A 12,956-nucleotide genomic window follows, 5' to 3' on the forward strand; every position below is an offset into this window, starting at 1 on the left:
AGCTCCCGAAATCAACAAAACTAATCAAAACACTTAAGTTCTAACTTCAAAACCACTTAACCAAAGCCCAAATATTCTTCAATAACATTGATGACCATTGAAAACCTTTCTCTTCCCCTTCCAGAAATGATTCTTTTCATTTTGAGCTGGCTAAGCTCAACTCTCACAAGTAATTAGCCTAGGTACCCACGCCCTCACAGTGCGTTAGGAACTCTACAACAGCAACAGGAGAAATTAAGGTTTTCCAAATTTCCACTTCTCAAGCATACATAGTCCCATGTATACATAGTTCTACATAGTCCCTTCATGTATACATAGTTCTACTTGAGATTGGACCACAAGATCTGTACCTCACCATTAGACCACATCCTCAGATTTCCACTTCAATAGATTCAAAAGTTTATCCTTAAGTTGATTTATGATTATTCCAAATCCCACATTTGCCCTCGATCATGCCGTAGACAACATGGCATCTTGTTTTGCTTCTGAAGTCATTTCCCTTAATATAACGTTTTACCGAAAACAAAACATCTTTAGTCAAAACCTCTCACCCACTTATGATTCTATCAGTCACATTACTTTTGTCTACCAACAAGTTTGTCCATCAACAACTTATTCGTTAGTTTCATAATGTTTCTCAGCAACAACTTATTGGTTAGAAAGGAAATGTTTCTCCTCATCATCAACAACAACTACTTACTAGTTTGTAAGGAAATGTTTCTCAACAAAATAGTGCCCAGAGAATTAAGTCCCTAGATATACCTGTGCAATGTGGATAATCAATCCCACTGCGGTATGCTCCCCCAGGCAATATCGACAGAATGCCCCCATATTAAAAACTACTCTATTTCATGGTCTCTGCAGCTGCATGCTTCACTACCATAGATTTACCCAAACCCTAAACAAGAAACAAGCATGGAATTCATTTTAAATATAATATGACAATAATGCAACCAGCAGCTAATGAGTTCATCAATAACCGATCATAATTACAGTTACATAGGAAAGAGTGGATGAATGCAGGTTGAAATTAGCATTTGATAACACGACATGTCTGTTACATAGGAAAGAATGGCTGAAAGAATGTAGAAATTGGCATTTGATGGTGTGACATGCCTGGCATAGACGAGCTGCCAGAGAGGCAGCCCTGATTGCAATGGCAAGATCTTGTTCGTATACCCTGTTCTCCATCTTCACTCTTGCTGTTTTGGTGGTCACGCTCCTCCTTGCACTCAACCTGGGGAAATGTACGCTGTGTAAATGTTTATGTAGACGTAGAGTTGTAATAGGAAGGAAAAAGAATGATGTGGCACTAGAAGTGCGAAAGGAGAATCGACTCGACCACGCCATTGACTGATGTCTCATGCAACTTACAGAACACTACCGTCCACAACCCATATTCCCCAGAAAAAAAATTAGTGTGATAAATGGCAAGTTCGTGTTTTCAAGAGCAGTAGTATAAAGGAAAGTTATGGAAATTTCGATAATATTTAAAGAAAATTCGGTAAGGATTTTTGCAAATGCAAATTATAATTGTTAAAGGTGTGTTAGATGTTTTTGATGGTGCTGAATCCATTTCCACCATTAAAACCATGATTCAAATAGTATCTCTACAAGATCTTTTGAAAAAAAAATTGCCGGATTGCAGCGACTTTTGGCTATCCGGGCAATTCCTCCACCTGGTTAGACGACTCCTTTCCACAATCCCATAGTGGCCCGGCAACATTTTATTTACTACTATTATAAAAATAAAGTCCCATATTTAGCGTTCCCGCTAGTTACTTTAATAAAATATTTTAATGTGTGTTGTATGTACTCCAAATAATAATAAAATTGTAAAATGAGTTATATGAATATTTGTTTAACATTTTTTTATTAACTTTTTTAATATAATAAAACATTTTTTGGTAGATAAAGGTTATATATATCTATATATAATTGACATCGAAAAGAATAATAACAAATTAATAATTATTTATTTAATATTGAATGATGGAAATTTTTTTATATAATGCTCATATCATAATAATATAGTACACATGTAATGTCATTAGAGTATAGATTGGTATAATAAGAGTTGTACAAATTGTACACATGTTATTTTTACATATTTCAAATTTATAATTTTTAAATTATTTTTTGTAAATTAAAAAATAAAACCCGTAAAAATTGTCTATTCAATACTTTACATCAATGAAAAAATGAAATTTTTGAATTTCATTACAAACCATTTGTGTTTATGGTACATAGTAATTAATATATAATGTTATTTTTCAAATTATTTATATTTATTGTACATAGTAATTAATAATAGAGTAAACAAAAGTCAATTCTTGCCATCATTACACAATAAAAGGGAGACATTTCAACCAATCATATTTGAGATAAATAGAAATAAATTTTATTTAATAATAATAAATTTTATTTCATAATGTTAAACTTTGGATAGATTTTAATTTTTTTTAGTCAAAGAAAAACTAATAGCAAGTCAATGAAAAACTGAATACATTATATCTTGCGAGCGGCATGTATAATAAGACTCATTTCACTAGTTATAAAATATAAGGTTTATATTTGTGTAAAATTATAATTATCGGAGACATTCACATTTACAATTGGGTTTATAAAATTGTTATGAATAAATGATATTTTAATGTCTATTTGATTAAAAATAGTCTACGAGATCATGCTTTTTGTTTTTTTGCAATTCAATCATTTTCTTATTCAAATTATTGATGAGTTGGTCTAACCTTCTAATAGTCCCCTCGCTGAAAAGACAATGCCAAGGTATTGATGCTAACATATTGTCATAATTGTCCCGGATGTCTCTGAAAGCATCACATCCTAAGATGAAATGTTTTTTCGATTCCACTACACCAAATGTACAAAATGTACGCACTTGTTCTTCCCAAGCTTCTTTAGGTATTTTCCAATGTCTTGTTGTTGGCTTTATGGGCCCTGACCCAGTTCAGCGTTAATTATCCAAACAAATCCCTACACTACTGGCCCTTTCGGCATCAACCCGCAGAGCGCGGACCGAAGTCTCACCCGAAGCAGTATGGGGGGATGTTGGAACTGTTATCACCCCAAGAAACTCTCCTAGGTTGTAGCTTGGAGATGCTTGGAAACATTACAAACTCAACTTAATGTTGGAAATAGATGAATGGAAGGAACGATGCATATTCAAGCCAGATAACCACTCCTACTTTACTTAACTCCAGACATGCGTGAACACCCCCAGACTGCAAGGCTTTAGACTACCAATTACTCACAGTTTAAGGATTGGGTGAATATAGAGAATACTAACCACACCAGCAGATGCACAGGACCCTGTGATGGCCGGCTGCAACTAGTAAAAAGGTCTGCAAATCTAATTCCCTAGTGAACAGACAGGATGACAACTCTCTGCCACTAAGTGAAAAGAAACCTGATTAACACATTCACTGACACATGCAAGATTCAAACACAGAGGTGGGAGACAACCCCTCTAATGCTAAACATCAAGATTTCAGGAAAAAATGCATATCAAGCACAATCTAGAACAGAAAAGATATGGAAAGTGAGCAATTAACAACAAAAGAAGCTTGTATGAGCTGAAATGAAGACGAGACGCTGCAAGTATCAAAGCAGTTACAGTCTCCAGAAGTTGAACCTTACATCAAAACAACAACCATCAACCATGATTACATCTTGTTTCTGTATATATATATATAGTTTGAATACAAAGGCTCTCGACCATTCTAGGTATGGAGGGGTCATAATTGACCACCAACGGCATTTAGTTTCCCGATGGAGCTTCTGAGTGTGCTTGCTCGCTATAGTGGATGAATCTGATCTTTTTCCTGCGCTCTTCTGTCCTCTCGGGTGGTTGGAGTGTCGTATAAGATGAAGCTCCATAATGTGAAATGTAGCTATCTGTTCGTGCTTCGTCCTTTTCCTCCTCGGCCATGCTGTCTGTTAAATGTGGTTGTTGAGAAGCCACTGCAACTGGTACTGGTGAGTTGATCACTTTCGTCCTTCAGGTGCACGGAATGGTCAAGGGACGTGGACTGCATGGCAGATGGACGAGCTGGATGAGGGAGAAAGGTCGACCGTCGGATCAGGAGGATAGACGGTGGAGATGGCTTGGCGAGGGATATCGGAAGAAGCGGGAGCGGAATGAGCGTGGGCCATTGGATCTTGGCGGAGCGGATCGGATGGCGAAGGGACGATCAAGCAAATCGCTTTATCGGGCGCGACGAGAGTCGTCGGATCAGGTTTTTGGTAATTTTGGGCCTTCATGTATGGCGATGTGCAATTGCGATCAGATCGTATGACGATGTGCGATTGCGATCAGATCGCATCGCAATATCGCATCGCAGAAGCCGAAGGGCGCAGCCTTTATACACACATGGACGCGACTTGCGATCAGATTGCATCACAATATGGCATCGACGGAAGCCGAGGGGTGCGGCCTTTATACACACATGGATGCGACTTGTGATAGCGATTAAACCCGGACCCAATAAAGGAATTAATTGTTTTTTAGGACTGATGAAGGGAGAATGAGCGAGGCAAAGGAAAAAGGAGAAAGTGACCGTTATGGGCTTCTTTTGAGCATGACCAAGGACTAAGCTCACTTCCGACCTTTAGAAATCAAAGATACGTAGCAGAGCTAACACTGAATCCTTCTGGGGATGAGATCCTCCCTGTGAGGTCTCAAGAACTATAGACCGTTGCCTTTCCTTCAAAAACTAGATCAGCAAAAATTTTCTATTGTTCCATTGGGCATGGAGTCTAATAATGCCTACACCAAAACGGATAAAAACAACATATTTACAACTTTTAAGGCCTGAAGACCTTAAACAACATAAATTCTCAAAAACTGCCCATTTACTGGGCCACCAAAATTGTTTCCCTTTCTCTTGGTTAATATGCACTTCAGCCGATTCATCAAAGATTTGCAAAATCGGGTTGATTTAATCATCTACCTCAAAAAATTTAGGGCATTTGACCTTATCAGGTAGAGATGTTTTATATTTCACCCCCTCTCTGTATGCTCTTATCCCTGGATGTTCTCCGTGAAAGCTTTTGTACACCTGCTGAATAACAAGGGTTATTGTGTACTCGGTTGTATCCTTTGTGGCCTGATCAATTAATATGAATGTTGAATCGATGTTTTCTAGTGTGTGGGACACAAAGACTTCACCTGCTTCCGTTGCTTGCTTAGAACCAGCCCCATCGAAGGAGGTATCCCAAAACTGTGCACCTTCTTCCTCTGTGATCTGGCAAACTACCCTTTCAAGCTGTGTGGATGCCACCTGGGCAGGCTTCAGAATATCAAGACTGAGATTATCAGTATCAGCCTTGGTCATTGAGTTATGGTTGGCCTCAATGCCTACATGGCAACTATGAGGGATTTTCTCTTGAACAGACAAAGGAACATAAGATGATGGGGAATTGACTTCACCTTTTTTTATCACTAGGCTGAGGATAACAGCAGGTTGGTCAATTTGCAGATTTTCATAGTCATTGGAAGTTGGGTTGGCTTTAGGTTCTGGGTCTTTGAGGATGGATTTCTTGAAGGACTCATTCTTCATTGGTTCAATCAGAGTCATGGGTATTCTTGGCTTCTGAATTTCTGACTGAAAACTGAAAGAAGAAGGGGAACCTTCAAGGCCTCTTACCTTTATGGTTGGAGCTTTGAGGATGATGGGATCTGCTGCTGGTTGCTTCTGCTTATAAGCGTGTTGTTCTACAGTTACAACAAAATTATGGGCAGGGCCTTTGAATAATGACTTATCATAGGCAGCTTTGGTTAAGAAAGGGGCACTGCCCTTGTCTTCCATACCATGGACCTCATCCTCTTCTTCAAATTGCTCTTCTTCCACGACTATATTCTGAAGAAGGGTCTTCACCCTTTGGTCTCTATTTGTTTGCGAACTCTACAACTGCTCCTTTTCTCCTCTATATAGATTTGGATCTGGAAGAGCAAAGGTATAAGGAGATTGTCCTTTCCCTGAATGCTGCTCAACCCTTAATTTGGAAACTTCAGAGGCTAATGACTCTATCATCCTGGCCATTTTATCGATCTTAGGATCTGAGGATGATGAGAGCTCACCCCTTTGTCTTCTCCTATCAGAGTTACCTTCGAGCCTTTCTGCCGCCATGATGTTTGATTCTACTTCCAGGGTTGCATCTTGCATATCAGCCAAAGAAGCACATCTTCTCTCCCTCAGTAGTAAATAGAAACGAGAATCGAAGGCATTTGCATAAGTAAGCTTAGCAGAAGTAGGGGTTGGTTTCACTTTAGCCGGTATTCTGCTGTACATGCGATTAAATCTCTTGTTGAAATCAGACAGAAACTCACCATTTTCCCTCTGCAAGTTCCCAAATTCAGTATGATAATAGAGAAGATCTTTCTTATCCCCCCAATGCTTCAAGAATACATCATCTAAGGCTTCAATGTCTGCTATGGACCTAGGGGTTAATTCTCTGAACCATTTTCTAGCCTCTCCATCTAGGCTTTGGACAAAAACCCTCATCCACACATCATCTTCACTGATATCAAGGTTATCAGCATAACTATAAAAAGATTCAAGGTGTTCTTCAGCTGTTACTCCCTCTGTACCAGTGAATTTAGGCATGTATTTATGATATTCTCCTGTAGGCATGGCGTTCAAAGGAACATGCAGGACCAGGGGTCCATACCTAGCAGCTATGATTCTTTCCATCTTAGTTAGAGCTTGCTGGCCTGCCATGACTGGGATAGGTGGAAGGATACTGGCAGATTGAATGGCAGGAAGTAATGAAATAGATGACAGAAATGAGGGAAATTGATGGACTGTATGGGAGGCCTTCTTTGGACTGAGATCCAAAGGGGAACTGACTGAACAAGGAGTTGTATGAATCTCTGAAGGTATTTTTTGACTAACAATGCTAGGCTCTAAATCTTCAAACTGTATATCCTCAGCTATAACCTTATCTTTCAGAGATGCATAAGTTTTCTTAGGCTTACCTGATCCTGATGCTCCTTTCTGTGATGTTTTCCTTTTCTTAGAAATCTTCTTAGGGTCAGGCACTGGTTCAGTTGGTGATTTCTGAGGATTTCTCCGGGTATGCCTCACAAACTGAGCCAGAACTAAAATGTGGAGTTGCCACTAGGTAGGTTCTCCAGTAGAGTCGCCAGATAGATGATTACAACCAGGAATGTGTCCAGACTTTGTCTATCATCAAAGCATGGAATTGTGTCGTTCTCGCGGGGAAGTTGAGCTTCAATCTCCTTTCCCCGGCAATGGCACCAATCAATGTTATCACCCCAAGAAACTCTCCTAGGTTGTAGCTTGGAGATGCTCGGGAACATTACAAACTCAACTTAATGTTGGAAATGGATGAATGGAAGGAATGATGCATATTCAAGCCAGATAACCACTCCTACTTTGCTTGACTCCAAACATGCGTGAACACCCCCAGACTGCAAGGCTTTAGACTACCAATTACTCACAGTTTAAGGATTGGGTGAATATGGAGAATACTGACCACACCAGCAGATGCACAGGACCTTGTGATGGTCGGATTCAACCAGTAAAAAGGTCTGCAAATCTAATTCCCTAGTGAACAGACAAGATGACAACTCTCTGCCACTAAGTGAAAAGAAACCTGATTAACACATTCACTAACACATGCAAGATTCAAACACAGAGGTGGGATGACAGCCCCTCTAATGCTAAACATCAAGAGTTCATGAAAAAATGCATATCAAGCACAGTCTAGAATAGAAAAGATATGGAAAGTGAGCAATTAACAGCAAAAGAAGCTTGTATTAGCTGAAAATGAAGATGAGACGCTGCAAATATCAAAGCAATTATAGTCTCCATAAGTTGAACCTTACATCAAAACAACAACCATCAACCCTGATTACATCTTGTTTCTGTATATATATAGATTTTGAATACAAAGGCTCTCGACCATTCTAGGTATGGAGGGGTCATAATTGACCACCAATCGCATTTAGTTGCGTGATGGAGCTTCTGAGTGTGCTTGCTTGCTGTAGTGGATGAATATGATCTTTTTCCTGTGCTCTGTTATCCTCTCGAGTGGTTGGAGTGTCGTATAGGATGAAGCTCCATAACTGTTAAATGTAGCTATCTGTTCGTGCTTCGTCCTTTTCCTCCTCGGCCATGTTGTCTATTAAATGTGGTTGTTGAGAAGCCATTGCAACTGGTACTGGTGAGTCGATCACTTTCGTCCTTCAGGTGCACGGAACGGTCAAGGGATGTGGACTGTGTGGCAGATGGACGAGCTGGATGAGGGAGAAAGGTCGGTCGTCGGATCGGGAGGATAGATGGTGGAGATGGCTTGGCGAGGGATATCGGAAGAAGTGGGAGCAGAATGAGAGTGGGCCATTGGATCTTGGCGGAGCGGATTGGATGGCGGAGGGATGATCGGGCGAATCGCTTTATCGGGCGTGACGAGAGTCGTCAGATCGGGTTTTTGGTAATTTTGGGCCTTCATGTATGGCGATGTGCGATTGCGATCAGATCGCATCGCAATATCGCATCGACGGAAGCCGAGGGTGCAGCCTTTATACACACATGGACGCGACTTGCGATAAGATCGCATCACAATATCGCATCAGCGGAAGCCGAGGGGTGCGACCTTTATACACACATGGACGCGACTTACGATAACGATTAAACCCGGACCCAATAAAGGAATTAATTGTTTTTTAGGACTGATGAAGGGAGAATGAGCGGGGCAAAGGAGAAAGGAGAAAGTGACCGTTATGGGCTTCTTTTGAACATGACCAAGGACTAAGCTCACTTCCGACCTTTAGAAATCAAAGATACGTAGCAGAGCTAACAGGAACCAAGTTTCCGCACCCTGAGATGGTCGTGATGTCGGTTTATACCCTCTGCCCCTACTTTCGCGCAGGTCGCTAAGCCTTAGTTCTATCTGTCTACCCTCTACTCCGCCCTCCAGTACCTCCGCGAAAGTGTACGATTGACCTTTGTGCAACCCTAACCCGTGGTCTAGGTACTTTCACGCAGCTATGACGATGTATTGTATAGGTTCCCAACTTATCTCAAGTGTTTTACTTATCTTACTAATCAATCACAACTAGCATCATGTAAACTGATATCCTTATTTGCGTTCAATTAACTGATACAATCACATATATTCGTGCATCAAATAAACATTGTAAATTAAACCCAAAACGCAATATAATCATATGCATTAACAGGAACTAAATACACAGTAATTGCAAAATACTTCTCTTTATTGATATCTTCCAGTTTAATACAGACTCTATCCACCCTGCACACACAGTTGCAGGGGTCCGCGCACTTAGCTGCGGACTTCCACCCTAGGCCTCTGCGCACTCAGCTGCAGAGCCTCTACCTATGCTAAGACCGAGAACACTTAGACTTCTCCACTCTACTTCGCTACTTTCTTCCTTAACTTCACTACTTAGAGCTTACTTACTTAGCTCCTTTTTATACAATCCCATGGTTCACAGACCATGGGTGGATCTTTACAACCGACTTGACACTTTACAAAATAAGGGCGGACAACCCTTTATGACTATTGACACCTTCGCACTCTGCGACCACAAAATGTGGAGACTTTACAACTTTATTACAAAATTATCCCAAAACATGGGCTTTTAGCCCCAAAACTGCTCTTGGGAGAACCCGTTCCCAACACTTGTTTCACACCGAAGTTGTTGCGAGTTAGTTCTTAATTGACCAATAAAATCTTTGCCCTACACAAAATGTTAGCTCCATTGTATTCTTTTTGTTGGAGATCACATGTGGGGTTGAATTCCTCAACATAGTACTTCTTCTTTCTACCCAACTCTTTCCCCATATACGTTCATGAAACTTCTCCATAACAAAATTCTTTAGCTTCTTGCTAGTTGTGGGACATGCGATAAGGTAGATATTCCATTTTTGCATCCATTTGTTGTTTTGTCTCATCCATATTTTCTTTTTTTCACTTAGGCCTCCATTGAAGATAACTTTAGTCCATCTACCTACTCCCATTTGCTGAATATTTTAGATATCTTATGAGACGCACAATAACAATTTCTTTGATGGAAACTGCTTCTGTTTCACTCAACATTATCTCATAAGGAACCTAACTTTTTGTTTTGAACTTGCTCATGATGAAGCGCTTTTGGATTTTCTCAATTTGTTTCCATTTTGAGACGGGGGTATTGCTAGCCCACGATTCACACCCATATAGCATCATTGGGAAAACTAGGTGTCCAAAAATCAATTTAATCATTTTCAATCCCCTAACTTTGCCTCTCTACATTTGTTTTGAACTGCATATAATAATAATAATAATAATAATAATAATTATTATTATTATTATTATAATACAATTTTAAGGTCATGGCCAATCGAGGCACCAAATTGGTGTATGAGACCCCCTTGTTTGTGGGACAAGGGACCCACCTCTGCACAACAATTTGACTACTAAGTTTATGAATGCACACATACTCTACCCCCTCTGGTTTTGAACCTATGACCTCTTAGGAGGAAACACATGCTCTTAACCATTAGGCTCAATACTGCTTTCCACCCTCCTAAAATTCTCTTCTTTCTATAGTCCCCCCAATTAAGTTTGTTGTTGAAATCAATCCTGAGGTACTTGTACTCATTTATTTCTTCAAGAATGTTACTTGGATCTTCTTCCTCGTATTAGAGAAATTAATTATTTTGGTCTTGCTAGTATTGACTTATATCCCCACTGCTCTACAAAAATGATCAAGGGCATAGAGGGGCATTTTTAATCCATGGGATAAAAAGAAACGATGGTTGTTCGATAAAAATTATAATATATATTGGTAAATGTTAAATTAATAGTAGTTAACACGCAAATCAAATCTTGTAATCTTGTTTAGGTAGGAACTAATAAATTGAGATTTGAAGTGGATAAATTAATTGCTTGTTTAAGTATAAATACTTACATAAGGAAACCTTTGAAGTATTTTGCTGTAAGAATGATGGTCAAAGGTGTGATGGAGGCAGAGGTTTTCATGTTGGTTGTCTCTTCTCATGGTGTCGCTACAAGTCTCCTGGTCTATGGTTCCTCCCAAGCTCTGCATCTTGGAGACATGTCGGATCTGAGGGTTTCCTTGTGGTTGAGGTTGAGGATTTTTTGATGCAATTTTATCAGTGGAATATGTGATTTGAAGCCCTCCTAGAAGATTGCCCCTTGCAAGCATCAATGGAAGCTTCTCCTATCAATATCGCTCCTTTGCTAGGGTAACTTTCTTTGCTGCTCCCTCATAAAAAAAAAAATTCAAATGGACTGTTTTCATATTGTGCGGAGGCTTCGATTTTATATTTGGTTGTTCACTCATGTGGAATGTCAGCGTGTCTTTACTCCTTTCAACTTCATTTTGGCCTCCTACTTGGACACTTTCTTTGCATCGTTAGGGGCTAATTTATATCCTGAGACTCTCTCGACGGTTTACAGAATGGCGACTCTACATGATAGGGTCTATTATGTGAAATACCTACCCCTGTCGGATATTTGCAAGACGTCCCCATTCCAGATTTTCATCAAACTCTTTAATAGAAAATATAAACTTATTTGGGTTAACAATATCTCCCCTATAGCCACTATAAAATAACTCATTGAATCTTTTTGGGGAATTCCACCTTTTTTTTAGTTCCTACAATATAATGAAAAAGTACTAATAGACTCTTCCAAGATGGAAGAATTCAACATTACAAAAGACTCCACTATCATTCTGAATACTTGAATTTGAGGAGGGGCTTATCTTTCAAAATTAGCAAATGCAGCTCCAATTTGCTATAAAGAAACTACTCAAAGAAAGGTTACAGTCCCTACTATACAGACCCCAAATATTCTGGGGCCATATATAGTTGAACAAGTGGAAAAAATGCCTACTATGGAAATAAACCTACCTGAGGTTAACTCACTATTCTTGTATTTTCAAGCAAAAGCAGGTATGTGTAGAGTTAACGGATTTTGGCCCAAACCAGAAGCACTAATTTAATGGATAGTCTCAAACTAGACCCATATTTTAAAAAAATCTATGGTCAAAATATTTTTTTGATTGTCTAGTTTGCAACTCAAAAGGACTTGGACTCTGCTCTAAATGATGAGCCTTGGTTTTCAGGCAAAGCCCGACTTTTCATCATACCCTGGTACCCTGTGTTTGATGTAAATACCATGGTGGTTTCTACTATGTCGGTTTGAACTTTGGGTATGACTCCAAAATCTACCACTTTTGTTTTGGCACAATAAAGTACTTGAAGATATTCGCTACACTCTGAGTACATTCAAAAAATCGGATATGGAAAGAATAGAAAACGAAATCTTCACATATGCAAGAATATGTGTGGAGATTGATCTAAGTAAAAGACTTCTCGATCATATAAATCTAAAACATTGAATCTTTTGATAGTCAAAAGTTTTAGATTTTGAAAACATGGCATTTAGGTGTCGTGTATGTTATCAAACAAGTCATTTACAACATTATTGCCCCTAGGCAAAGGAGAACTCCAAGAAAAAGAAGAGACAATCAAATAAACCTAAAGGATGGAAGTTTACAGAACAAAGTCCTTCAGAGAACAAGGAAGATGACAAAAAAGAATGCCACACGGGTCAATAAGATACTAATGGAACAGATCTTCAAGGAGATGTTCGTGATAGGGACGTCTTGGTTCATACTACCCTTAGTATGGTACAACAATTTGAGAAGGAGCTTGAAGACACTATGCCAATGGAGGGATCTAGGAAGTCAGACCCAACAATTGAAGAACTTCAGACTTTGATAGATGCAGGTGGAACCAAACAAGCACACTCGGAGGGTTCAGATTCAGATAAAGAACCCCCTCATCTAGAGGTGGGCCGAGAAATGGCTTTAGTACTAGTTGATCCTTATCCAAATGTGTGGTAGCGGGTTCAAAGAAGGAAGGGAAAAATGAAAAGAT

The 12,956-nt window shown here is 39.4% G+C and overlaps 1 protein-coding gene across 1 annotated transcript in view; it reads right to left on the reverse strand.

The window, feature by feature from the left end:
• The window catches only part of SAL1 (SAL1 phosphatase-like protein), a 240,042-nt gene extending 238,613 nt beyond the window's left edge, over positions 1-1,429 (reverse strand). Inside the window, exon 1 of the mRNA XM_089415861.1 lies at positions 1,117-1,429. Coding sequence (XP_089271987.1) covers positions 1,117-1,365 — 249 coding nt within the window. The 5' untranslated portion in view covers positions 1,366-1,429. The remainder of the gene's footprint in view (positions 1-1,116) is intronic.
• Positions 1,430-12,956: the final 11,527 nt, after the last annotated feature.

This window comes from Pinus tabuliformis, chromosome 3_2 (assembly GCF_031772625.1).
Source record: "Pinus tabuliformis cultivar Carrire ecotype Pingquan chromosome 3_2, CPIR1, whole genome shotgun sequence".
NCBI lineage: Eukaryota > Viridiplantae > Streptophyta > Pinopsida > Pinales > Pinaceae > Pinus > Pinus tabuliformis.